General features: G+C 38.3%; 1 protein-coding gene and 1 pseudogene across 2 annotated transcripts in view; both read left to right on the top strand.

The window, feature by feature from the left end:
• The window catches only part of NR6A1 (nuclear receptor subfamily 6 group A member 1), a 205,513-nt gene that overhangs the window by 4,928 nt on the left and 173,222 nt on the right, over positions 1–27,363 (top strand). For both annotated transcript variants that reach the window (XM_012532795.3, XM_012532794.3), the window contains exon 2: positions 23,940–23,981. In XM_012532795.3, coding sequence (XP_012388249.2) covers positions 23,940–23,981 — 42 coding nt within the window. The remainder of the gene's footprint in view (positions 1–23,939; positions 23,982–27,363) is intronic.
• LOC125964830 (60S ribosomal protein L6-like) lies at positions 8,481–13,484 on the top strand (annotated as a pseudogene).

The raw sequence follows: 27,363 nt of genomic DNA, 5'->3' as shown, positions 1-27,363 counted from the left end.
AGGTTCACAGTCAGAAAAATCAGAATTTATGAATCAACAGATAAATCTTGCATTTCAGCAAAGAATAAGAGAGTCTTTGAAACAATTTTAAATAGAAGGTAGCTATTGAATATGTCCACACAGGTAGCGATCTAATATACCCAACTCTTTGTAATACTTCGAAAGTATTTCTGAGACCAACAAGTTGTGAAAGAAAACGTTTTCTTTCAAACTTTTGTATTCTTAAGGTCAACTTTTTCCTGGTTCAGGTAATTTCTTAAGGGCTTACGGATGCCTTTGATCGATAACTAGGGTTCAGAAATACCAGCATTATTTAAAGTCAGCAAGAAGTACTGAGCAGGTAATTCTTTTTCGGTTGTTGCGTCCCTGTTAGAGCCGAAGATTCAGATTCGTCTGAACTTATTCTTATATTAAAAAACAAACAAAAAAACCAAAAAAACAAACTCTGGATTAACTTTGATATACAGTATTCCAAGAATCAGGCCCAGTCTTCTATTTATTGCTTGTTTTCCACCATGGCTTGTCTTTATGAAAAAGATAAGACTGTTAGACCTTAGATAATGGAAAATTAGAAGAAAACCGTTGTGAGGTGGCTAACCTGCCTTTTCAGTGTGGTTTAGAAATAACTATAAATAGAAAACTTTACTTGAAAGATTAAAACATTTCCTACTGTATTTCATTCTTCCCTTACTACCTGCTGTTAAACAGTAGCCTGCAGAGAACAGCTTTTCAAGAAACAGATTTTTTTTTGTTTACGATTATTTAAATAAGACTTTACTATGTAACCTGGTAATTCTAATTAACAGTGATTTAATTGGGGAGCGAACCAGGATTTCCTCATCTGGCTGCCGGGGACCTGAATTGCTTTTTTCCCCACCCCCAGCAGCACCAAATCTTTTGATCCCTAAGCTACAGTGGTTGTCATTTGAGAAAGCAAACTGAGAGAAAATAAGTTGCGAAAATAGTCTACTTCAAGGCTTCATTTGCATCTTGGAAGTTGTTCTTAGAAAAAAAATTATAGGGATAATTGAATCTTTAAAATTTATTTTGAAGGGCGCAAACTCTCATGTCTAAATAGAAAATTCCTAAATTTCCTTAAAAATACATTTTTTGCTTTAAAAATTTGGGGGATGTTTTAGCATTGACAATCACTATTTCAAAAGAGAAATTATCCTAATTATAAGTCCACAGGAGGCACTTAAGTGTTTTGAATTTCTTTAGGAATGTGTGTTTGGGGAAAACAAAAGTTAGCCTTTATGCAGTGGAAAAATTTTCATTCAAAGTAGTTGTGGTTTCTCCATCAGCATTATATTAAAAAGTTCAAATAGAGAATCACAGATTCTTATGTCATATACTTAATAAACTGTACAGTTTGTTATATTAAGAGTTAATTTTAAAAAGTATCTTTAAATGATGAAGTCTTTGGATCTTAATTGCGAACCTTACACCTTTCAGTTTGTTTACATGGGAGAAGCTATTCAAGCATAAACCACAGATGGCAGTAGCAGCATATTTTTCTGTTTTCTGGACAGACTCTGGCCTTTAGGTTGGTGTCAATTCTACGGGCACTGTTGATACGTCAGCTGCCAAGTATAATGTTTCCTAAACCAATTCCCTAGGCAGCAACATGTAATGTGTTCTGGAAACAAATCCGGGCAATTGATTTGAAGATACACTCTGTGGGTGGTTTGAACCAGAGTAGTGATTTTGCTCTCATCTCAGAGTGAGAAATCATAAAGAGAAATTGGTAATAATGATGGAATTGTTTGAGTAATAAGCTGTAGCGCATTGGAATGGCAGTGGTGATATTAGCAAAGGATATATCAAACATAGATACTTGCTTGAACAACTGTTTGCATGGGAAACAATTTGTAGTTTTTTAGAAAATATACTCAAGAATTATAATTTTGAGAGAGAGAAATGCACAACTAAATTCTTCATGTGGAAGAGGTAGATAGCCTTCTCAACTCTTTATTTCCAACTCTTTATATTTCATAGTATCAGGGAATTTTGTATCTGTCTATAAAAGCATTTCAGAGGTCTGTGAATGCTTGCTCTTCCATCCCATCATTGTAGTGTCAAAATTTCTGTGTTCTTAATTTTTCCCTTTAAAACCATTGTTTGAAAAAGGACATAATTAATTAAACAGGTTTTTTTTTTTTTTTTTTTTTTTTTTGGCGGTACGCGGGCCTCTCAATGTTGTGGCCTCTCCCGTTGCAGAGCACAGGCTCCGGACGTGCAGGCTCAGCGGCCATGGCTCACGGGCCCAGCCGCTCCGTGGCATGTGGGATCTTCCCGGACCGGGGCACGAACCTGTGTCCCCTGCATCGGCAGGTGGACTCTCAACCACTGCGCCACCAGGGAAGCCCCTTTCTTTCTTTTTAAAAACTCTGTAAAGGGGCTATGGAGGAAAAAAAATGAAAATGAGTTCATATTGAGTTTTCTTTACTTGAGACTAAATGAGACTAAATGAAGTTCACGTCACTGAGTTCTCTGATAAGGCTTTTGTTACCTGCTACATGAAACCTGTTGCTTAACTGTTAATTATTTGTGTTAGAAATTTTCCAATAGAACCTGCTTCCTCACCAAGGGTGGATTTATAATTGTGGAAATAAATCTGACAACACAGAAATACTTTATTACTTGATAAGAATCATTGCTATAAAAATTAAATACTTATGAGATAAAAATCCTATCTTGCTTTTTAAAACTTCCATCAAGAATAGTTGTGATAAACTATAATGGAAGAGAATATTAAAAAAAAGAATGTGTATATGGATGTATAACTGAATCACTTAGCTGTACCGCAGAAATTAACACAGCATTGTAAATCAACTATACTTCAATTAAAAATATAAGTAAAAGAAAAGAACCCAAAATTATGAACATAAAAGAAAAGAATAGTTTGCTTGTTTGCTTTCAGTAGACATGTTTGGCTTTCACAGAGCCTTCTAAAGTTGTGATTTTGGCAAAGTCAATTTGTAGATTGGTTTTCCTTTAACCTGGTTTGCACTGAGAGAGGTGGTAATAAAATCTGTATAGGAGAAGTATCTCCTCTTCTGGTGTTAAGAATACCCTTTCCTAGTGTGAGTAACATTTTAGTGTAAGTCAATTACTGTGTTGTTAAAGGGTTAGGGATTTTCTCCTTAGGGTAGTTGCTAGGTAGAATTCATTCTGTAGTGAGCTTGCTGGCAGAAGAAATGTCACAGAACAATGTGAGTAACAGTAAGGAGTAACTGGATCAGAATTTAAGATGAAGATTGGTGGATGATGAACGATCAGTGTGATATTTGGGCTACCTTCCTGAGAGCTCTCTAGTTATCTTGATGTTCTTGGAGTTTCACGTAATGTACCTTTCAAAGCATTTTTGTGTTCTCCAGGTAGGGTGCGGGGGCAGCTTAGTAATGAGAAGGTACATGCCTTTCCTTTTTCATTTTAATGCTTGGATATTATTTCAAGTTTCAGATGAGTTAAATCGTGCTAATTACTAAGCTTAATAACTGAGGCAGATTTGGTTTTTTTCTTCCATATTTTTGCTGTGCTCTCGAAATCTAACCTGCTAGGAGGCTTCTCTCTAGCCTTACAGCCCTTCCTCCAAAATGCCTTTTTAGCAGGATAATAAACCACCTGGGGGGAATCCCCCACTGATATCTATTCAGAGGGCTTTGTTTTTTTGGAAGTCGCAGTAGTAGTCTCAGCAAAGGAGGAAGGATTTTGGTTAGATAGTGTGAGAGGGAAAGAGCAGGGACTCTGGAGTGTGGCAGAACAAAGATCACAACTGTGTGACTTTGTCCCTTGACTTCTTTGAACTTTAGTGTTCTCATTGAATAATAATAGCTAACATTTATATAGTTATTATATAATATTCTTAGCACCTTACATTTATCAACTCACTTTATTCTCATAACCCTATGAGGTAGGTGTTCTATTATCATCTCCATTTTACAGATGTGAAAACTGAAGCCCACAGAGGTTAAGCCCTAGATTTTACAGTTAGTAACACCATTAATCATTTGTTTCCTAGGTTTAATCTCTCCTTCCACTCCTTCTCCCCACATACTATAATGTTTCTGAAATTGAGGGTAGGGTTATTAGGACTTGTGACAAAGTCTGTAGAGTGCCAAGCATAGTGTCTGCCTCAAAGCAGACACTTGTGAATCCAGGCCATTTATAGTTGTTGAGGAGGCCCAGAACTCAACTCCCGGTATTAGAGAGTCACAGAGATCCACCCTTAGAGTTGCAAGTGATTTTTTTTTTCTTTCTCTCATGTTAGCTTTAATAAGCCAACCAGAAAACAACTGAGCAGAAAATAATTTTGCAGAATCAGAGATAATCCTTGAGTGCTAAGGAAAGAAGGGGTTTTGAGCCATTCAAGGCAGGGATATCATATCTTGTATCTGTAGTGTCAGCACTAGAAACACAAGAAATTGGTGTTTCATGAATGTTGAATGAATGGACGAATGAAAGCGGTCAGGTCAGGAATCTTGAGTCTTTTGCTTTAATCAGAGCCCTTTGAGTCTGAGTTCTTTGCTGGTAGTCAGAGAAAGTCTGCAAAATATAAGGGAAGGGAATGTGCTTTTCAGTCACTTCAGAAAATTGGGGCAAGTATGTAAGTCAAGCCATGTGTTGAAGCTAAATCCAAGGTTTGACAGGCCCTCCTGGAACCAGAATATAGCTACATTTCTGTTTGGAAATGTAGCTCTCATTATACCTAAAGTGACCAGATACACCAGATTAAGATGCGATGGCCAGTAAACCCCTGGCTGTTTGCTTGACTATGTTGGGGAATGTGGTTTAGGAAAAAGATGAGCTTTGTCCCCTATACCTTTTTTATTTCTGCCACACAAAAGCTGGCTATATGAAAAAGAGGAGGACAAATCTAAGGTTGATGTGACCCTTTGAAAATGGAAATATAAGAACCAGTTGTCTAAAGTTTGTAAAATATAGATAGTGATTTCCTAGCAAGGAGATGGTGAGACTGATGTGGCAGTGGGGGTTAATAGATCGTGGTAGCAATGTAGTTTGAGCAGGAAAGGACTTGCGAGAGGAGGCCAACTACATTATTTGAGGAGGTATGAGGTTCAGGAAATAGTTGATGCGCCTAGGTTTTGCCTGGATTCTCATTCTAGCTCTCTTATAAAGGCATGTCTCCATGGGTCCACGTATAAAATGAAGGAGCTAAATTAGATAATCCCTGAAGGAATTTTCCAGCTTTATGATGAAATGAATTGGGTAAAACAGGAAGTTGCAATTTAGGAAAGCCCTGCCAAAAGCAAATAACTATGGTACTCACAGCCCAAATTCATTGGGATGATTTTGATTACAGATACTGTTCAATAATCCCTCAAACAATATTTAACATTCCTTAATGCTTACCATACCTTGTTTCCCTGTTTAAATTTTAGAATACCTGGCTGCTGTAAAGTCTGTAGGATCACATAATTTACGTGTAAATTCTGTTCTCTGGGTCTACCGCATAGAAATGTTTGCAGTTAAAGTTATGATATTATGACAATTTGTAATGTAAACTCGAAATTCAGTGTAGAGTTTTCATTTGTGTTTTTTTCTTTTTAACACGATCACTTTTCTTCTCATTTATAACCCCACCCCCTCAATGTCACACTTTTCTTTTGTAAGTACATTTTCATTCATTGAGTTAAACCCACAGTTCATTTCAGAGTTTTCTCTTATTCCTTGTAAAGGAATTTTTATCTGCAAAACTCATTCAGCATTGAGAAGAGTCCTATCCTCTTAAGATCAAATGCTCTGAGTTTGAGAACTTGGATTCATTAAGGAAAATTGCAAAACCTTCTTAAATGCTGTTGGTCTGGAAAAAGGGAACCCAGCAGGAAAGGGGCGGCAATGTATGGGGGAGGGGGGGAGGGGGGTTAGCAAGGGAGCTGCAGTTGAAATATTCATCAATCATTTTACTGGCACCAGGAAACCAATCAGCCTTTTAGGGGAGAGAACTTAATCAATCACCTAATGTGGGAAATTACAATTGCTTTCCCACAAAAAAATATTCCCTTACTTGCTGACAGATTAAATCTGAAAGATAGTTGGGCTGGCTGGAATTCAGAGCTAACTGCTGGTGAGCAGTTACTGAAAGTACTACTGTGATGAAAAAATGCATTTAACATTTGAAGATAAAATGCACTATCTGCCGTGAGCCTTTTAAAAATATTTCAAAGTAAGTTTGCTTTTCATATAGTGTGCCCATTAATAAAAAAACAATTACCGAGCATCTATGGGTAGTATGAAGTGTGTGAAGTACTGTAAATTTATTCTCCAAAGCTAGTTTCAGGAGCATAGATAGGGCTCCTGGCTGAAGGATACCCAGTGTTTCCAATGCTGTGTTTGGAAAGCAAGTTTAGAGCGTTGTTTAAGGGACGCTTCCTGGGCAACACAGTTGGAAGTGCTTGCATACAAGCAGGAGGGATTTAGCTCTATCTTGTATTTAGATTTTAAATGGTGTGATCTCTGAGTTCTGTGCTTGAATTGCCTGTGGTCCTTAGGTTCCTTAGGTGTGAGCTGTTTAGGAATCTAATTTTAAAATTAGAAATGTGTAATCACTGTAGAAAATATGGAAACTGAAGGGAAAATTACGTATAATCTTGTCTCCAAGCAACTTTTATTAGCATTTTCTTATGTTTTCTTCTAGACTCTTCAAATCCTAGTTTTTTTGCATATTGTTCTGATCATACAGTATATACCGTTATGTTTTATGCTTTTTGTTTAATTTTAAGCCTTTTTCTCATGTTATAAACTTTACTGATTCAACATTAACTTACTTAAAACTTTTAATAGCTATATGACAGCCCATTGTTTTTCACTGTTGGACATTAAGATAGTTTTTAGTTTCTCACTGGTATAACAATACTGCTCAGACTATCTTGTGCTTTCTTTTATTTTGGCTTATTTTTGGGGGGATAAATTTTTAGAAGTATGTATCTACCTCGGTGTACCATCGCCAACAACCAGTTTAATTTACACTAAGATATCTTGTATACTAACATCTAGGACTTATTACTATTTTTTTAATAAATGCCTCATGCTTGAGATAGAATTGAGACACTGGTAGGCTATTTCCTCTGTTCTTAAGTTATGGAGGGATATGTGAAGTCATTCCCAATGCCTTTTGTCCTCTGAATCTTTTAGATTTCTGGCACCAGGCCCCCCATGCACATTGCCTTCTATCCCCCACCCCAGTATCTCCAGCCTGGTCAGAGCAGTGCTTAAGGACCCTTCTGAGGCTGCCTTCTTTTTCTTATAGATCATGGGTGAATGGGTCACAAAGACACTCTGGAGCCTTCTCTGGTTGCCTCTGAAAATTTCAGGAGGATGGATTGGGGTGGGGGGGTGTCTCTCTGTCTTCAAATACAACTATATCAGCTTCCTCAAAGTCTTGAATATGTCCTGAAACTTAAAACTGAATTTGATTGGAAATTAAGTACATGGAGAGAGAAGTTAAACTTACATTCCTTTAGATATCTGCATAATCTGCATGGCTTCCTCAGTGGCTGAAACACTGACCCTGCACAGGGTTTGATAGTGAAAAACCTAAATAAATTTTATGCTAATTTGAAGGGCATTCATAATTTTTAACAGGGCTGGTTTCAGAATGGAAACATATTTTCAGAGTCTGGCTATCTACAAATTTTGAATTAAATCATAAATCATACTTGCTGAAATTAAGATTTAAGAGTCTTCTAGTAATTTTAAAAGTTGAGGTTGTTTGAGAGTAAACACAAATGTTTGAAGATCATTTGCTCTGCTTCTTTGTGTTCACCACTGGTGGTAAGAGAGTTTGCAATTTGCCAAGACACAGTTTTTATAAGGCTCTTTAATAAGAAAGTGAATAAGCCAGCTGCTCTTTCCCTCGACTATACCAATTGCAGACCCTCTCAAATCCTGGTTAGTAATTAAAAGCCTTGAGATGACCTTGAATCTAACTGAAGGACAAAAGCTGTCTTGAGTTAAATTTATAGTCCTTGTTGTTTTCACAAGAGGTTAGGAAGAATCATATTCTATTTGCTAAAACATTAAGGGTAGCCTTGGGTATACGTTGAAGATCAGAAATAATAAGAGGCACTTTTAAAGTGCAGAAGAGAAGCCTGGAATGGACCAAAAAAAATTAGCTTTGTCATTTCTTCGTTAAGCATTTGAAATATATATTTGAAGAGGTTTAAGGTAGGGTGATGTTTTTCAAAGTGTCAGTTTGCTTAAAAGATCTTTCTTTTCTCCATCTTAACATAAAGAGATTTTTGAACCCAGTGTTCAAAATCAGAATAAATGTTTAATGCCTTTTAAAAGTAACAGTTTAATTCATTCTTAAAATATTTTACAGGAGTGGGAACTTTGTTAGTAAAAGTTCCTGATTATGCTGAGGCAAAAATGCTTTATATTTGGGCTGTATCATAAGATCTATGAGTAGAGAATTTTTCTGCTTACCAAAAGGAGCAAAATATATTTTCAGTTGTTTAGAGAGCCTTGAACTACTATCTTATTGATAGGAGGAAAGTTGAACATGTTGCTGCAAGAAAAGTCAAGTTTTATGTGTCAGTAGGTGAGATAAGACATTTCTCTTAGCATCATAAATGTGATAAATCCCTGAAGACCCCAGTAGTAAGGCAAACAGTTTGAGCAAGCACTAATGTCTTATATAGATTGTGTAGACTTTAGGATTATTTTAGTTTTTACATTTACTTAATGAGGCTAGCCTACACTTTGACCAAAATAATTGATCATAAAACTATATACCTGTGTGTTTGTGTGTATGTATGTGTGTATATGTACACACACATCAGGGATTGTCAGTGTGGTATCCCTAAAGATGGTAGTACGGGTTCTCAAGCAATTTCAGTTGTGCAAAATTTGATCTAAAATCATGAGTAATAAGGTTGTCCAGCCTAAATAAAGTAATAATGTCTCTACAATCTTGACTTTTGCCTTGAAAGTATTCTAGTTTAGTCTGGCAGCAGCAGTGCCACTCAACCTCTGAACAGCAGATACTAATTTTTGCAGAAGAGGGTAGAATAAATAGTTATTGTAGTATGGTAGACAAACTGCATTGGTATGGGTGGCAATTTAAAATTATTTCAGAGAACTATTATTATGATGTAGTGATTAACTAGGTGTGTTAAGGCATGAGCTCTAGTTGGACCTGGGTTTAAAGCCTGTCTCTCCTACTTTTTTGATTTTTTTGGAGGGTAGTGGTGCTGAAAGGATGTAGAATCACCACACAAGTTACTGGAGAATGAATTGATGTAGTGTGTGAAGAACCTGGAGTGTAGCTGTGTTACTGTACGAAGGTTATTTAACATTTCTCAATTTCCTTATCTGTAAGTAACGTTAATATACCTACTTCTTGGGTAAGCAAGCCAGTTCACCGAAATCCAAGTCATTGAAACTGGTTTGCCAAATATCCACTTTACCCAGTATTCAATTCAACAAAAATCAATTTGCTAAATCTAATTTGTAGAACTTACAGAATTTGTTGTCAGTTTCCTTCTTCTAAATTGCTACCCTGTCATTTTTTGCCCTTTTCTTCTCTCCCTTTTCCTGTACCCCATCTTTTCCCCCATTACCTGCAGCCCAGAGCAGACTGTATCTTTCCACCAGCAGAGGTCCCCTCTCTGCCCTGGCTCTTTCCAGCTGCAGGAGCAGCAGAGAGCTGGGATAGAGACAAATTGAACATTCTTGAAAATGCTGCTGTGCTAACTATCGATCTTAATTTGGCAGAAATCTTTTTTTAAAACATAAATTTATTTATTTAATTTATTTTTGGCTGCACTGGGTCTTCGTTGCTGCGCGTGGGCTTTCTCTAGTTGTGGTGAGTGGGGGCTACTCTTCCTTGCGGTGCACGTGCTTCTCATTGCGGTGGCTTCTCCTGTTGCAGAGCACGGGCTCTAGGCACGCAGGCCTCAGTAGTCGTGGCATGAGGGCTCAGTAGTTGTGGCCTGCGGGCTCTAGAGCGCAGGCTCAGTAGTTGTGGTGCACGGGCTTAGCTGCTACGCGGCATGTGGGATCTTCCCGGACCAGGGCTTGAACCCGTGTCCCCTGTGTTGGCAGGCAGATTCTTAACCACTGCGCTACCAGGGAAGTCCCCATGAATTGATTTTCCTGTCTACTATGTTGTACTTTGTCTGTGCTAGGTTATATCTTTGAACATTTACTGTGGATTCTTGATAAATCATCTTGTGAAACCTATTCCTAATAGGTTTCTAATCCCAGAGGCCAGACTGGTGTAGTGTATGGCAGGTCAAACTTGGTATAATTGATACGTTAATAAAATTTTTCTAGTACTTGGCATAAGCTAAAATATATGATTCACTGTTCTTTGACACTTTGAACCCAGGGTTTAACCCAGAGCTTATCCCAGGGTAAAATTTGTCAGCATGCCCTGGTATGAAGTAATGGAGACTTTAGAACAAGGTTTGAAATTTTATTATCTAGCTCATATGCTCTATCTAGAGGAGGATCCTAAGGGCCATTTGTACCTTAAGGAGTCTAGTGTTTAGAAGACATTGCTTTAATGGCAGATGCAAAAATTAAAACCAAACTTCAGAGTTAATGCCACCTCCATTTTTAGTCATGGGGACAGTTGTGCCCCTTGAAAATTGCTTGTTTAAATTCTTAACTTTTTTTTTAAACTGGCCATTTAAAAATTTATTTTATTTTTATTTACTTATTTATTTTTGGTTGCATTGGGTCTTCATTGCTGCATGTGGACTTTCTCTAGTTGCATCGAGCGGGGTCTACTCTTTGTTGTGGTGCGCGTGCTTCTCATTGCGGTGGCTTCTCTTGTTGCGGAGCGCGGGCTCTAGGCGCACGGACTCAGTAGTTGTAGCTCACGGGCGCTAGAGCGCAGGCTCGGCTCAGTAGTTGTGGCGCAGGGGCTTAGTTGCTTCACGGCATGTGGGATCTTCCTGGACCAGGGCTCGAACCCGTGTCCCCTGCATTGGCAGGTGGATTCTTAACCCCCGCGCCACCAGGGATGTCCCTGACCATTTTTTTTTAAAAAGATACCTTTTTGTGTTTCCAAGGAAAAGAATGAAGTCCAAAACCAATTAGTGGTGTTGGAGAAGGATGCTGTTGTGGGATTTAGGACATGTCCTTGCAAACAGGGAGGCAGTGCTGGCCCTGGGCATGTGACACAGAAGTAGATCTCTGTGTGGAATGGGAAGGAATTGTAATACTTAATGGCTTTTAGGAAATAAAGCAAAATAACATTAGGCTACTTAATACTATGTGGAACAAGTTAAAAAATGAATATCGTGGGCTTCCCTGGTGGCGCAGTGATTGAGAGTCCGCCTGCCAATGCAGGGGACATGGGTTCGTGCCTCAGTCCGGGAAGATCCCACATGACGCAGAGCGGCTGGGCGCGTGAGCCATGGCCGCTGAGCCTGTGCATCCGGAGCCTGTGCTCCGCAGTGGGAGGGGCCGCAGCGGTGAGAGGCCCGCGTACAGCAAAAAAAAAAAGAATATCGTGAACTGAAAACACGAAGACTGTAACATGGTAGTGACTGTAAGCAACCAGTATGTCTGCACAACTTCAGTTTCCAGGTCAGCTTGTATTTCAGTCTGCCTTGTTGACCTTATGAGTACTCTCTTCTCATCTTGACATCATTAGCTAATATTCTAAAAATATGGTCACTTTGACTTATTCAGGAATGTGAAGCATATACAGAAACTGGATTGCTAAAGTCAGATCAGAAGTGCTGTATACCAAGTAACGGTTCCCCACTCTGGAAGCGTGACATTTTTGGTATTTCACTTAGTTTTGAGATACATGTTTGGAAGTAAGAATGTTACATTATGTTTGTGCTAATGCTAATGCATGATACTGTTAGAAGGTGAACTTTACCCCTAAGCTGACAGACCTTATAACAGGTATCAAAAGTTAAAAGGATGCATGTATTATACAAGTAGAGTATGATTTTAGTTGGGCAGGGTAGACTAGTATCTGTAGCTCTCAAACATGCCCCAGACATTTATTTCATTGGTCTGGTGATCTGAGATCTGAATGGTTGACCCAGAGGTCAGTTTTCACATGAATGCTATAGCTTCATCAAGAAGCCAACATCTCAATAATAGCACTGAGTGATGACTTAATAAAAGATCCTATTCTCTATGTGTGCACAGAGTGGAACAGTTTCCCTAGAGCTGCTGCAAAGTGGTTTATATTTTTTAATCAAGAAGTCTATTTCACAAATATACTTATATTTGTGGCTTGGAGGGTGAAGATCAGAATGACTTTCCCAACTATGATAATAATGGCTAACTCTATTTTCCCATCTTACAAGATGGCAGTGAAAAAGCTGAGAAGCCAGATACTAAAGAGAAAAAAATGTGAAGCCAAGAAGGCTGATGTGTAGAGAACAAATGTATGGATACCAAGGGGGAAAGGGGTGGGGTGAGAGGAACTGGGAGACTGGGATTGACACGTATACATTATTGATACTATGTATAAATTAGACAACTGATGGGAACATACTGTATAGCTCAGGGAACTCTACCTAATGTACTGTGGTAACCTAAATGGGAGGGAAGTCCAAAAGGGAGGGGATATCTGTGTGTGTATGGCTGTTTCATTTTGTTGTGCAGTGGAGGCTAACACAACATTGTAAAGCAACCATACTCCGATAAAAATTAAAAGAAAAAAAAAAAGGCTGATGCTGGTGACAGGGTTAAAAAGGTTAAGAAGGGGAAGCCCCAGTGCAGCTGAAACCCTGTCTTGGTCAGAGGAATTGGCCAGTATTCCTGATTGGTTATGTATTCCAGAAAGGCCTTGTACAAGATGAAGTATTCAGCAGCTAAATCCAAGGTTGAAAAGAAAAAGAAGGTGATGGTCCTTGCTACTGTCACAAAACCAGTTGGTGGTGACAAGAATGGTGGTACCCGAGTGGTTAACTTCACAAAACGCCTAGGTATTATCCTACTGAAAATGTGCCTGGAAAGCTGTTAAGTCATGGCAAAAAACCCTTCAGTAAACATGTGAGAAAACTGCGTGCTGGCATCACTCCTGGGTCCATTCTGATCTGCCTCACTGGGCGCCACGGAGGCAAGAGGGTCATCTTTCTGAAGCATCTGAGCAGTGGCTTGCTACTTGTGACTGGGCCTCTGTCCCTCAATCGAGTTCTCCGCAGAACACACCAGAAATTTGTCATTGCCACCTCTACCAAAATTGATATCAGTGGTGTGAAAAATCCTGGAACATCTCACTGATGCTTACTTCAAGAAGAAGAAGCTGTGTAAGCCCAAGCACCCGGAAGGTGAGATCTTCGACCCACAGAGAGAGAAATATGAGATTACAGAGCAGCGCAAGGTTGATCAGAAAGCTGTGGACTCACAAATTCTATGAAGAATCAAAGCTGCTCCTCAGCTCCAGGGCTACCTCCGCTCTGTGTTTGCCCTTACAAATGGAATTTATCCTCACAAAATAGTGTTCTAAACTTCTTACAAAAACCTAATTGAATAACTGGTCCATCTAAAAAAAAAAAAAAAAAGGCTAACTTTTACTAAACATGTACTATGTACCAGGTGCTCTCTTGAGTGCTTTAAATTTTCTTTCATTTCATTTAATCCTCTCCGGAGCCCTGTGACATGTACATACTATTATTGTTGCCATTTTTAGATTGGGAAAATGCCAAAGCCTTTAGGAAAATGCCAAAGCCAAATTGTTTAAATCAGAGAGATATTACAGATATTACTCCCTTTACACAGTTTCTCCCTTCTGTAAAATGGGGGCTAGAGTGCGATGGAAGAGATTAGGGATGGTTTATAAGGTTTCTTCTAGTTAAAAAAAAAAAAAAAAAATCTAAGAATCTTGGCAACCTCTTAAGGGTTCCTCAAGTGTTAACGTTATATCCTCTGTATCCCCTAGTATACACAACTGCCAACTTTTGAAAAATTCATAGACTTTAGAGCTGAAAAAATACTAAGAAAATTGGCCAGACTTTCTCCTTTTACTGAAGAGAAAATGGAGCACAGAGGGAGTAGATCCCTTAGCATCACACAAATGGCTTATTAGTACCAGAGTAAGGCTAGTGTTCAGGTGTCTTGCCTCCCTGGTGTATCACTTTATTGATGTCTCAACATTAGGAAATTGCTTTAACATCAGAGTTGGTATAGACGTTTTTATCTCTGTATAAAGAGTTAAGAGTTTGGAAATAGGAATTGATGTTTTACCCTTTCCAAACTTCATGATGAGTCAAGGAAAAGAAGGTTCTAAAAAGTAGCTTTTCAAATGTTGGACTTGCTTATTTCTATGATTTTTTTTTTTTTTTTTTTTTTTTTTGGCGGTGCCACATGGCCCGTGGGATCTCAGTTCCCCGACCAGGGATCAGACCTGGGCCCTCGGCAGTGAAAGCTTGGAGTCTTAACCACTGGACTGCCAGGGAGTTCCCTATTTCTATGATTTAAGGCCTTCCATGCCTTGCTAAACATGCTGAAAATCGGGAGCCAGCCAACAGGCGCATGAGAAGATGCTCAACATCGCTAATCATCGGGGAAATGCAAATCAAAACTACAATGAAGCATCATCTCACACTTGTCAGGATGGCTGTCATCAAAAAGAACACAAATAACAAATGTTGGTGAGGATGTGGAGAAAAGGGTACCCTTGTACACTATTGGTGGGAGTGTAAACTGGTGTAGCCACTATGGAAAACAGTATGGAGGTTTCTCAAAAAACTAAAAATAGAACTACCATATGACCCAGCAGTTCGACTCGTAGCTATATATCCAAAAAAACCAGAAACACTAATTCGAAAATATACATACACCCCAATGTTAATGGCAACATTATTTACAATTGCCAAGATATGGAAGCTACCTAAGTGTCTGTCAACAGATGAATGGATAAAGATGATGTGGTAATATACATACAATGGAATACTACTCAACCATTAGAAAGAATGAAATTTTGCTGTTTGCAGCAACATGGATGGGCTTGGAGGTTATTATGCTAATTGAAATAAGTCAGACAGAGGAAGACAAATACAAAGTGTTGTATGATATCACTTATATGTGGAATCTAAAAAAAATAGAACAAACTAGTGAATATAACAAAGAAGCAGACTTACAGATATAGAGAACAAACTAGTGGTTACCAGTGGGGAGAGGGATTGTAAGAATCTAGGGGTAGCCAGCTTTATTCATCTTTGTATCCCTTTTAACTTAGCATAGTGCCCTATATTGAAAATGCTAGGTAAATATTTATTGAGTTTAATTTTAGAACGTAGGAAAGTGTAGCATATAAGAAGCAGAAGGGGCTTCCCTGGTGGCGCAGTGGTTGAGAGTCCGCCTGCCGATGCAGGGCATGCGGGTTCGTGCCCCGGTCCGGGAGGATCCCACATGTCGCTGAGCGGCTGGGCCCATGAGCCGTGGCCGCTGAGCTTGCGCGTCCGGAGCCTGTGCTCCGCAACGGGAGAGGCCACAGCAGTGAGAGGCCCACGTACTGCAAAAAAAAAAAAAATAATAATAAGCAGCAGGAGTTTTTCACCCTTAATCCTGTTTGTGGAGTGTCTTTTGCATTTATGTGGTGCTCTAAACATATGTTGGTTTTTGCTCTTCTATCTTGACTCCAGTTCGAATAGTTAAAAAAAATTTCTTTTGGGGTTATTTCATAGATTGGTTAACTAGCAACTAGCTTTGCTTCATATTTGAAAGATTCTGGGGTGCAAGTTTAAAGATGTTGTATCTTTTTGTTGCCACACAATGGATTTCTAAAGCTGAGACATGAGAGATGGTACTGAGCTTTAGCATTAATGGTTAACTAGTGTGTCAGAAAGATTAGTGCCCAGAATTATGTTTCTAATAAGAAGTACTTTAAAAGTCACTTAGAGAATGTTTGGGAGGTTTTTTTTTTTCCTTCAGTTGAACTGGTCAGTTTTAGAGAGTTAAGGTGAATCATTTTGTTCTTAGGCTTTTTCTTTTTTATTGAAGCAAAGTTGCTTTACAATGTTGTGTTAATTACTGCTATACAGCAAAGTGATTCAGTTATACATATATATACTTTTTAAAAATATTTTTCATTGTTCTTAGGATTTTTAAAATGTGCATGTTTCTGTTTATAAAAACAATATATTTTCAATCAGAAAAGTTGAATGGAGGAAAAAAAATCATCCTCAACAGATGGTTCTGAAATGACCTCGAAAGCTCTGTGACCACGGTCAAACAAACTCCTTTGTCTGTAGGACTCTTCTTCAGTTAGTCTTTGAAATGACAATGAGCAAAAAAAAATCTCCTTCACTCTCCCTACTCCTGCTGGGAGTAACATATATTTTTCCAGAACAACCTAGTTCTTGTTTAATTACAATATTGCATTCATTCATTCATGTAAAGTTTTATACTTCGGTTTGATCTGGTTAGTGAAGTTACTCTAGCTGCTTCTGATTATCTTGGATTATTCAAGAGGACGTTAATAATGTACTCATCTAAGGTGTGGTGTTTTTTTCTTGGACTCTGAAGCCCTGCTTTTGTGGGAATGTCAGGGTTTGTTTTTTGAAATAACGTCAAGTTCCCATCTAGCTGTTGAAAAGCATGTACCTTGCAAAGGTGGGGTTTTATTAGCCCAACTGCTCTGAAGAGAAGTTCTCTTGTTTTGACTTTTGTGGCTCTTTCCATGTAACAGAATACAATAATCTGTTTAAACCTATAAGATGGAGAAAGGAAGAATTCGTGTAAAGCATCACGCCAATGCCAGGCCTATAGTAAAGATTCAATAAATGGCAGCTGAGAGATTATTTTATACATTTTATTGTATGTGTGCATTTTGAAATTTCTTTAACCTCCAAGCTGAATGGAGAATTATCAACAATCTCTTTTGTTACTACAGAGATCCAGGAATTGTAAATGAAAAATGTCAGAGGCTCATCAGTACATGCAGTTTTCTGAGAAATGCCTGTACTATATTTCCATAGAAACACTAATGACCTCTGACTCATCAAACCGAATTGCCTTCCTAAACTGTTTTCACCTTCTGATTCTCTAGCCACAGCCTTGAAGCTTTGTACTGCTTTTATTTTTTAAAATATCTTAAAATTGAAATGTCATAATCTTGAGCTGGTTTTTCTGCCTTCAGTATGGTTTCAAGGCTGCCGTTACAAAGCTAGAAGGCTGAAAAACTGTATGAAAGGTGATGTAGGTTGATCAGATGGAACTTATTAATGTTTCCATAGAAATGTAGACACTTCTTGTAAGCAGCATTTAAGCTGAGCAAATATGTGGGCACAATAGGTTATATAATTGAGAATCCTTGGCTTCTCCTCCCCCCACTCTTTTTTCTGCCCCTAAGACTTCATGTTAAAAAAATGACATTAGGGAAAGGGCTTTGTTTTTGTTGCAGTTTTTAAAATGTGGCCTTGACATTTGTAGGTGGAGAAAGGGAAATATGACTTGTTCTGCCAGCCAGCTTTTGCTGTGCGGACTTGTGCTGTCTCTGTATTCAAAAGCATTTTCTGTTATTCCTGAAGTATAGTTTATCAGGTTGCCTGTGAGAAACAAAAGCTAATGGCACAAGTGGCATCCCACTCACTGGATAGAAAGGAAAGAGGCAGATGTGAATTTAATGCTCAGCCAATCTAAAGAAAAGTGTTTCTGTATTTGCTTGGGTCTGGGGCTAAATTGTAGGCTGCAGACTGGACTGTAAGGCAGGCCATGGTTTGGCTAACTAATGTTTTGTTACCAAAAAAAAAAAAAAAGCTACATTTCTTTTCAGCCGCTACCTAAGCCATTCTTTGTACCAAAAGCAGTATAGGAGATGGAGTTGGGAGGGGCCCTGAAAAATGGGAAGAGTTCCTAGAATTTCAGGAGCTGTGGATGGTTTGCCATGTGTATCTTGTCTACCCTCTCAGAGCGCTTTCCTCCCATCCCTTTAACCCTTATGCTTATAGTTACCTGGTTGAAATTTTAGAACCACTATATTGAAGTTAGTCAGAGTTGGGCTGGTATTGACACACTTCCTAGGTGTATCCATGTATTTCCTTTACTCAGTGACTGTTGCCTATAGAATAAAAGCCAAAAACTCCCCGTGTATGGCAGTTAAAACCCTTTATGATATGGCCCTGGCTGGGACTCCAGTCAAATCACATTACCAGGTAACACTGTTCACTTTCTCTGTTCATGCCTTTTACATGTGGCTTCCTCTGCATATGTTTCTCAAATAGCCCTGTTTGTCTGGTGAATGCTTATCCCTTGCACATGCCCCTGGCCCCATGGTTGCTGCTGTGTTCTCACTAATATTGATAGCGGCTCTTAAGCGCTTTCCACTGCCCTAAGTGTATCATTTCATTGAATCCTCACAACACTCTACAGATGAGGAAATTGGCTCAGATAGGTGAAGTCACTTCCTAAGTTAACACAGTAGTAAGTGATGGTGCCAGGACTCAAACCTATTCTGATAGCAAAATATATGCTCTTACTACTCTGCAGTGCTTCCCAGTTTCACCTTGTCCATCTGTCCCAGTCTGTCCATCATTCACTCCCTACCATTAATTTTTTTAATGTTATTATCTATTTCACTATCTTTTTTTTTTTGGCCGCACCACACGGCATGTGGGATCTTAGTTCCCTAACCAGGTATTGAACCTGTGCCCCCTGCAGTGGAAGTGTGGAGTCCTAACCACTGGACCACCAGGGAAGTTCCTTCGCTATCTTTATTTCATTTGGCTTTAATCTTTTCTTATTGTAGTAAAATACATATAACATAAAATTTACCATTTTAACCATTTTAAGTGTACAGTTCAGTGGCATTAAGTACATTCATATTTTTGTACTCTGTAGTTAATTTTTATTCTGTACCCCTCTGGACTATTCATTCTCTGACAGTAGGGTCATTCTTACTGATACCTGTATCTTCCAGGCCTAGGAGCTGCTACAGTGTGGGCAGGTACTTAATAACATTTGAGGAAGTAAGTGACTATATTTGCTAGGCTGATGGAATTACTTTCTGATAACAACCGATAAACTTATGAATTGGTTAGTAAATAACACTAGCATAAGCATTTCCATATTTCATTTACTTTAAAGCTGCAACAGAGTCCAAAAGGTGGCATAATACATTTAGAAGAGGGAGGACTTTTTTTCTAGTCTTATGTTTTCCATTATAATAGCCACTGGCCTTATGTGGCTACTTTAATTAATCAAAATTAAATTAAGTTAAAAATTCAGTTGCTCAGTCACACTAGTCACATCCTAAGTGCTTAATAGCCACATGTGGCTAGTGGCTATCATTTTGGATAATGAAGAGAGAGAACATTTCCATCATTGTAGGAATTTCAGTTGGACATTGTTGGTCTAGACTTCGAAGGCAGAGAATACTGAAACAGTTATTTTCTCTTAGAACTTGATATTTTGGCAAGAACTTCATTGTGGTATCATGTGGTTTAGTACCATTGCTTTTTGGAGAAAGAAGTAGTTCCTCAACATTTACTGAGCATCCTTTCCTGGGATCCTGGGATGTGCCTCAGCCTTGAGGCTGGAGATAGTTAGGGCTGAGACCAGATCTGACCGAAAGAAGGACACAGAGTTTCATTGGGAACCTAATCATGATCAGGGGCACAAAGCAGATGGGAAACTGACACAGATGACCAGAGCTGTTGGTCCAGAAAGTACCAGTGAATGACTATTTTGTATCAGTACAAATCCTGGGTAAAGATTTTTAGCTTTTTTCTTAGGGAGTATGGAAAACAAAATTCTCTAAAACCTGAATTCACGGTCAGTAGCCCTGATGGTGATTTGGTGAGGGAAGCAGAGGGAATTGGGATCACAGAGTAGGGAACCTAATAAGGCAGAATAGTTTCAAAATCCTTCTAGATCCCTGACTTCCTTCTGGAAGCTCTGCTTCACTTCATATCTCACATTTTAAAGTACATGAAACTTGAATTGCAGTTGACTAGGTAAAATAATGTTATATATCATATTTAATTAAAACATTTAAACTAATGTTAATATGTGATTTCTGTTTTGGGGAAAGATGAGATGTTTGATTAAAATTATAGAATTTTGCCTTTTAAGGGCCTCACCTTAATTTTGCCTTGTGGGCTTCAAAGTAGATTGGCAGAATCCTGACCAGGATCCAAGTCTCTGTTGCACCATGCTGCCTTCCTACAGTCAAATTGAATGAAATTAAAACATTCCTAGAGTAACATTTAACTTGCTTTTGTAAAAAACACATTATAGATTACAATTAGCTAGTGTTTTAGACTTGAATTTGTTAAGTGGCATTACCCATAAGCTTTTATTTGTTCATATTTGGAAAAAAATTGGATACTCAAAGTTTATTTAAGATCCTATTGTGGTAAATATATAACTTTATAGCCAAAAATAGTAAATAAAGAAAAAAATCAATATTTTCAAAATCTTTTACTGTAGCCAATCACAGATTAAGGAGTCACTGATCTTTTTGTTTTTGCCAAATTCTTTCCTATTGGAGAAAAGCTTGTCAACTGGATCTTCCTTTGTATTAAAGAAAATTCCTAGACTGAGAGCCATTTATTGACTCTTGCCATAAAGTAGGTTATTTATATATATTCACCAAATCTCACAACAGTTGAACAAGATGGTTATTTTTATCCCCATTTCAGGAAGTAGCTATAGGGTAGTTAATTAAACAAAAATAGTGGCAGATATGGGATTTGAATCCAACTCTAACTCAGACCCATGTCCTTTTCACTATGCATCTGCCTTTTAAGTTAAACCGTGGTAACAGAATATATATAAGCTTTGCACTAAATTTCAGATTGCTTATGAGCATGCTGATTTAGTGGTATATCTATCATTTTAGGAACCAATCTGTGTCTCTTGTCTCTCCCTTTTTAAAGCAATTTAAGTCACCAGCCAAAGACTCTGGATTTCTCAGAACATTTCCTAATCTGTTTAATGTGTTGTATTTTGTGAGGCAGAAGGTTTTGGGGTTATATTTGTGTATTTATGTGCCTTAGGAGTCTGCTTTTTACTGAACAATTCTGATATCCTTTGCCTCTGTGTTGAATTGAATTGAACACACATTGGGGTTATTTCTAGCAGTGGTTTGGATTCTTCTAGCTAGGAATCATTTTGCTAGCTGGATCTGGTTGCTGAGAATCTGGGTGAGACTGTTTGAGAACGGTAGCCAGATCTAGCCATTCCATTGACTTGTCAGGAGGTAGGATTAACATTGTTCTCCATATCTCCTCAAGCCTCCTGCATTAGTGATGATCTGTAAAGCCAGAGACAACATTATTAGCCAGTGGTCTCAGGACTGGGTGGAGGGACTATAGACATAGTTACTGAATTCCATAATCAGGGATCTTTGTGACCACTGGAGGAATTCGTTTTAAGGCAAATATAAAGAGTTCTTCTTTTCTCGGGGGGTAGCGTACTACATCTGGAATTATTGCATCAAGCAATTTATAGGCTCAAAATATTAAAAAAGTTCAAGAATCACAGCAAGTAATTAAACTACATTAGTGATGTTAGGGGGTTCCATTCCAGGTCTTTGAGGATGGTGTCATGAATGAGTCAATAGTTAACCCTCCTATAATCTCCTCTTTGGTACCACAGATACAGCACTAGATTGGATGGACCCTTGGGGTTAGTTGGTTAGTAATAGCTCACATATGTTGAGCTTTGACTTTGTCAAGTACTGTGTAAAGTCTTTACATGCACTATCTCATTTAATCCTTTTAACAGACCTATAAGGTAAGTGCTGTTGTTAATCCCAGTTTATAGCAGGGTTAGGGTCAATCCTACTTGGGTCATATCAACTGAAAGTGTAAAAGGGATAAGTCTCCAAAGTAAAATCAGAATGCCATTAACCAGAAGGGGGGAGTGGTTGCTAGGCAGATAAAAGCAATAGATGTCCACTTTAACTATTTTTCATAGTATTTCTTTTTTTTTAGTCACCCTGTCTTTATTTGTGTTTGATCTAGTTACTTTGAGTTCCGAATGTTGTTTTCAGAAAATGTGTTAGGCTTTGTCTTTTCTTGAGACTTCTAGTACAGCTTTTTCATTTAATGTCCAGAATCTGAGGTCCAGAATAGGGAGTGACTTGCCTAAAGTCATATGACTAAACTAAAAGTGGCTTGAACTATAACTTGCCCATTATACTATTCTGCCTTCCCATGTTTTTTGTCCTATTTTTGAGTCAATTTATGTTAAGTGAGTGCTTATTCTCAGTTTCATTTCTGGCAGGATGTTCAGTATTGGACCCATGTGTAATGAGTGATTTCCTCATTGCCTGGCATCTCTCCACAGCTTTTCTGATCCCCATGTGTTTAGGTAGAGACGGTTTAAAGTTGCTCTGAGGTGAGCCTTTTTAGGCATCTCATCCACTTTAGCAGCTTCCAGACTCTGGTTTTCCAGATCAGATTTCCTCATTCAGACATTCCACACACTTTTCAGGCTAGACTTAGATTTTCTGATCCTGTGACTTCCTTCCCCTAGACTGTGATCTAGAGGAGGGTTGTGTTTTCTGTTTAGTTCATCCTGCATTTGAGCACCTTACGTAATGTATCGGCAACTGTTTCGGGCGTAGAAGCAGCTCTGCAGATGAATATGGCACTGTCCCTACCCTTGAAGAGCTCACTGTCTAGTGGAGGAGGCAGTTATTTAAGTTGTGAATGCAGGAGAGGCCTCTTCTGTTTTCCACGTTTCATAGTTGTTATATTTGAGCTGGGTCTTGAAGGATGATGAATAGTTCTTTACCAAGAAGGACTGTGGCTTGTTCGGTGAATGCCCAGGAGTGCAAGGACTTTAAAAGTGGTGTTTAAACAGTCTACTTGCTGTTTGAATCCTTCTTCTCCACATGACGCTCAGTTGCTCTTTTGGCTTCTGATTGCCTGGCTCTGATGACAGAAAATGTTCTTATATTCCTCTAGTCCTAGTTTTGCTCCATTGTTTTTGAATTTACCATTGAGATACTACAGTTGATATTTATTGAACATCTGCTTTGTACTAGGCTTGTGAGACATAATGGGGTTACAGCTGTGAACAAGACAGGCCAGGTCCCTTCCCCTGGGGTGGTGGAACACTGTTAGTGGAACAGTCTAATAGTGGCATGAGACATTGAGCCAATAATTCCTTGCTGATGAGTGCACAAAACATTATAGATAATTATAACAGGGGGCTTTGACCTTGTGTATGAGACAAGGATAAGGGAGGCAAGAAAAAGCTTTTCTGAGAATGAGTAGAAGGCAAACTGGAGAGAGTAAGCAGTCATTCCAGGAAAATAGAACTTTCATCACCTGTGTATATAGAACACCTACTGGGTGTTTGCCACTCACTGTGCTTGATTTTTCTCTTCAGTGTGATAGTTACACACCAATCAGAAAGATGTAGCTCAGATTTTTTGGGCCTGAAATGTGCTTTGAGAGGTATTTATTCCGACTTGAATAGCATATTTATTAATGGAAGAATTGCTCCCATTTGTGTGTATAGGTAAAATTCTTAAGCAGCTGTGAAAATTTTAAGTAAAATTATCCTGTTGGATATTTTATAAGTTCATATTTTGTATATTTTGCTTCCTTTTGGAAAATAATTCATTGATAACATAGTAGAACATGACGAGTATTAAGTACATTGTAATTTTATTATGAACTTTTTACAGCTAACTTTGGCATTGCTTACTCATAATTACTTGTGCTGTTGTTTATTGAGCTCCTCTGTGCCAGGGACTGTGCTAAATAAGCATTTAATATCAGTGTCTCACTTAATCCTCATTACTATCCGTGATAGGTGCTGTTACTATCTCCATTTTTTTATATAAAGATGATGAAATGGAGGCTCAAAGAAGGATGTACAGTAGCTAAATGTTACAGAGCTATGATTCAAATCCAGATTTGACATCTGAGTCTGGATTTTTTTTCCCGCTATATGATACTTGATTTTTCATATTTGGAGGCACCTTGGAGTAATTCATGAATTGTAATCTTCTTTTCCTGTTGTTTTCTCTTTAGGTTTTTGTCAGGACGAACTGGCAGAGCTTGACCCAAGCACTAGTAAGTTCTGAATGTTCCCCAGTGTTCATGTGTAAGAAAAGTGTATGTGTGTGTACTTTGAAATGTATAACTTAAGATGACATTTATAGACCTATTGACAGATTTTTTTTTTTTTTGCGGTACGCGGGCCTCTCACTGTCGCGGCCTCTCCCGTTGCGGAGCACAGGCTCCGGACGCGCAGGCCCAGCGGCCATGGCTCACGGGTACAGCCGTTCCGCGGCACGTGGGATCCTCCCGGACCGAGGCACGAACCCGTGTCCCCCGCATCGGCAGGCGGACTCTCAACCACTGCGCCACCAGGGAAGCCCTATTTACAGATTTTATTTCACTTTAATTTATGATTATGGGGAGGGCATTCTCTCTTTTCTAGTTATGTTTTCTTTTTCTTCTCCTAATGTTATTTGGTGGCCAGAGTCTAGCCGTTTAATAGAAAATTCTTTGCTGAAAATTTCTGTTTAATACTAGTTTCTTGTTCTCCATCATCCATGAAACCACCACCAACAAAAATTGTGCTTTCATTTATGCATACATACAACCATATACCCACAACCACTTTTTAAAATGTTGACATCATTTTGATATAATTTATTTCAAAGAAGGATTATGTAAAGGTTTAGATATTTATAGTTGATAACCTTCATACCACAGTTTAATTTCTAAAGCATCTTCAACTACATTCTTAAGTTTAAGTTATGAGAATGACCATTTCAAAGTCTAATTAAATGATGCTTTTCAGGACTATATAAGTCTTGATCATAGATAATCATCTGTGTTTATAGTGCTCTCATAATGTGGCATACACCATTCCAGGATATGGAGAATATTCAGTGTATACATACCTTATTTTGCTATAATACCAAAAGGTCGAATGATACTTTAGATTGAGACTCCATGAGATGATTTAGAGTTATTTTTTCTAGTTCTTGTACTTGTTAGGGTCATGGGGCTGGTTATTGGTCACCATTCTGCTGTTGAGGTAAGCGATAAAGTTCACCTTCTCACCATCCTGACTAATATCAGCTGTGGCCATTCTCATGTTATCCTCACACACTTTAATAGTATAAACATTCATGTTTGTTCAACTAACTTATTAATTACAAGATAAAATAAGTCTCATAATGCTTATCAAACACCAGGGAAATAGATTTGTCTTTCTACAAGTCATAAAGTTCAGAATCAGCTTTGTAGGTAATATAGGCTCAGTTTACCCCACCTTCCTACCTGACATCCCATTACCTGTGAGTGAACACACTATTTTCACTGTCTTTCTCTTAATGAATAGCCGTCATTTAGGAGGAGGAAAAGGTAAATTCTCGAGTCATGGTCCTCTCTTAGAAGCATTTTTGAACACTAGGAAGGATATTGACATGCCCTGTGGTCTTTCAGATAGAACTACACATAAAACAAGCCAGATAATTGAGAACTCAGTTTAACATTGAATGTTCTCTGCAACAGGCCCAGTTCTAGGCTCTAGGGATACACAAATAAATAAATCTGTGTCCTGCCCTAATTTATTAATAGTCTATTGGAAAATATTTCCTTGTCTGGAATTATTTCAAAATACACTTTTTTAAACCTCTAATTTAGCACATAGTATCCAAATTTATTCTTTTTTTCTGCACTTAGTAGCAATTGAAAATACTCATGCCCATCTTCTAGGAAAGGCACTTGATATTCTTATGAAGATTATTATTGGATTATTGTTCTTTCTGGGCCAAGTAATTCTAACTCATTTAACATTTCTGCATAGACTCTCTAGCTAGATATTGTGCTTTATATACCTCTCCATTCCATGAGAATGAACAGATATTGAATCATAATTTTATATATCAGTATAGAATGGGAATTACCTAAAAAAATCATTTTTCTTTTAAAAGTCCTACTTAGCTTATGTGGCCAATATTTTCAATAGTCCCCATGTTATTTTTGTGAAGTTAGTATTTTTGGTCTTTCTCTTTGAAGAAATACATAAAGATCTGACATTATAATAATGAATGGGAAGAAACAAAAGTTTATCATCTGGTCTGAGTCAATCTTGGGGTTCAATTGAGCATGCTCAGTCCTACCAAGTCATAGCACACCTCAAGATTGAAATGGGCTGTACACATGTGTTGTGTAAAGTTGGTTATGGTTGTTGATACTACAAATTCCATGGCTTCTGATTGGGAAGGAATAACATCTGTGTTAATATTTCACAACTTCTGCACATTAGATGGAGAATAATAGGGTTTTCTTTGTGATGCATCTTTGGAATTTAGAGGCTCCAATGTCTCCCTTACCCCCCAAATTCCTGATAAGGAAGGCCTACTCATACTTGCTTATTTTGGACCAGGAAATACCATTGTTGCTGATTTCCCATTTTGCTTGGCAGTGGTTGTAGACAGCAAATTTGGGACAACATGTTGGAACTGGATGAGGAAAGACTGACTTTAAAATTTGTATAGCCTTTTTTTTTCCCCTACATTTTTTGTGATAGACCATATGGGTAGCATGCTTAGAATATGGGCAGCTACTCACACTCTGGCTGCCTTCCTATGATTCCTGGGCTTCCTGGAGTCCAATGTTACAGCACAGGTTCAGGCTAAGTTCATTTCTACAAGAAGCATCTCTGTACCCTGCCTATTAGCATAAGGGACAAGGGCAGTCAAAGGTCAAGAGAAGTTCAAAACAGCATAACCTTTCTGTGCTTCTGTTTCCAAATAACCCCAGTCTGCCCTGCTCCCCAAGTATTTTCCTCAGCCATCGTGCTTACCGTGTAGTTGTAAAACTCAAGAGAACAAGGACTGACTTGATGTAAGGGAAGTTAGAGAATAGAAGTCATTGTTTCTTAAAACAGGAGAAATAATTGATTTATGTTTGGGGACCAATTAGGCTATAAAACAAGAACAGTAAAGGGACCTATGACTTCAGGACAGTTACTTGCTGTGATTTCTGTCCCACAGACAAGGGGCTCCCCAATAAAGGCTGTCGGCTATCTAGACTAAATTATTAATTCCTTTCATGCCTCTCAGGGCTTGTAAACAGCACATAATACAGGAAAACAATTGATACTGTTCAGTTATTGGCCAGATAGAGGGTCAAAGGGTAAATAGTTGGATTAGCAACAGCTGTTCTTCCTCCCTAGTCAGACTTTTGTCCCTTATTCTATTTCAGCAAAACCATTCCTGGGTTCTTGGCCTCTAAATAGTTTAATCCATTTCTCTTCTTGTAAAATAATCCTACAAATAATTAGAGAATAAACACTGACCGAAATTGAAAATACTCGTATTTTAATTCAGTTTCCAAATTTGAAGATGAGCATTCTTTTTGGTATGTGCTGACTATGTTGTTTCGTGTTCAAAGGGTATTATGCCAAGGAAAGTAACTACTTGAAGTTTAGACA

This window comes from Orcinus orca, chromosome 6 (genome assembly GCF_937001465.1).
Source record: "Orcinus orca chromosome 6, mOrcOrc1.1, whole genome shotgun sequence".
Classification (NCBI taxonomy): Eukaryota; Metazoa; Chordata; class Mammalia; order Artiodactyla; family Delphinidae; genus Orcinus; species Orcinus orca.
The sequence above is the reverse complement of the archived record's forward strand: the minus strand, read 5'-3'. Positions and strand labels throughout refer to the sequence as shown.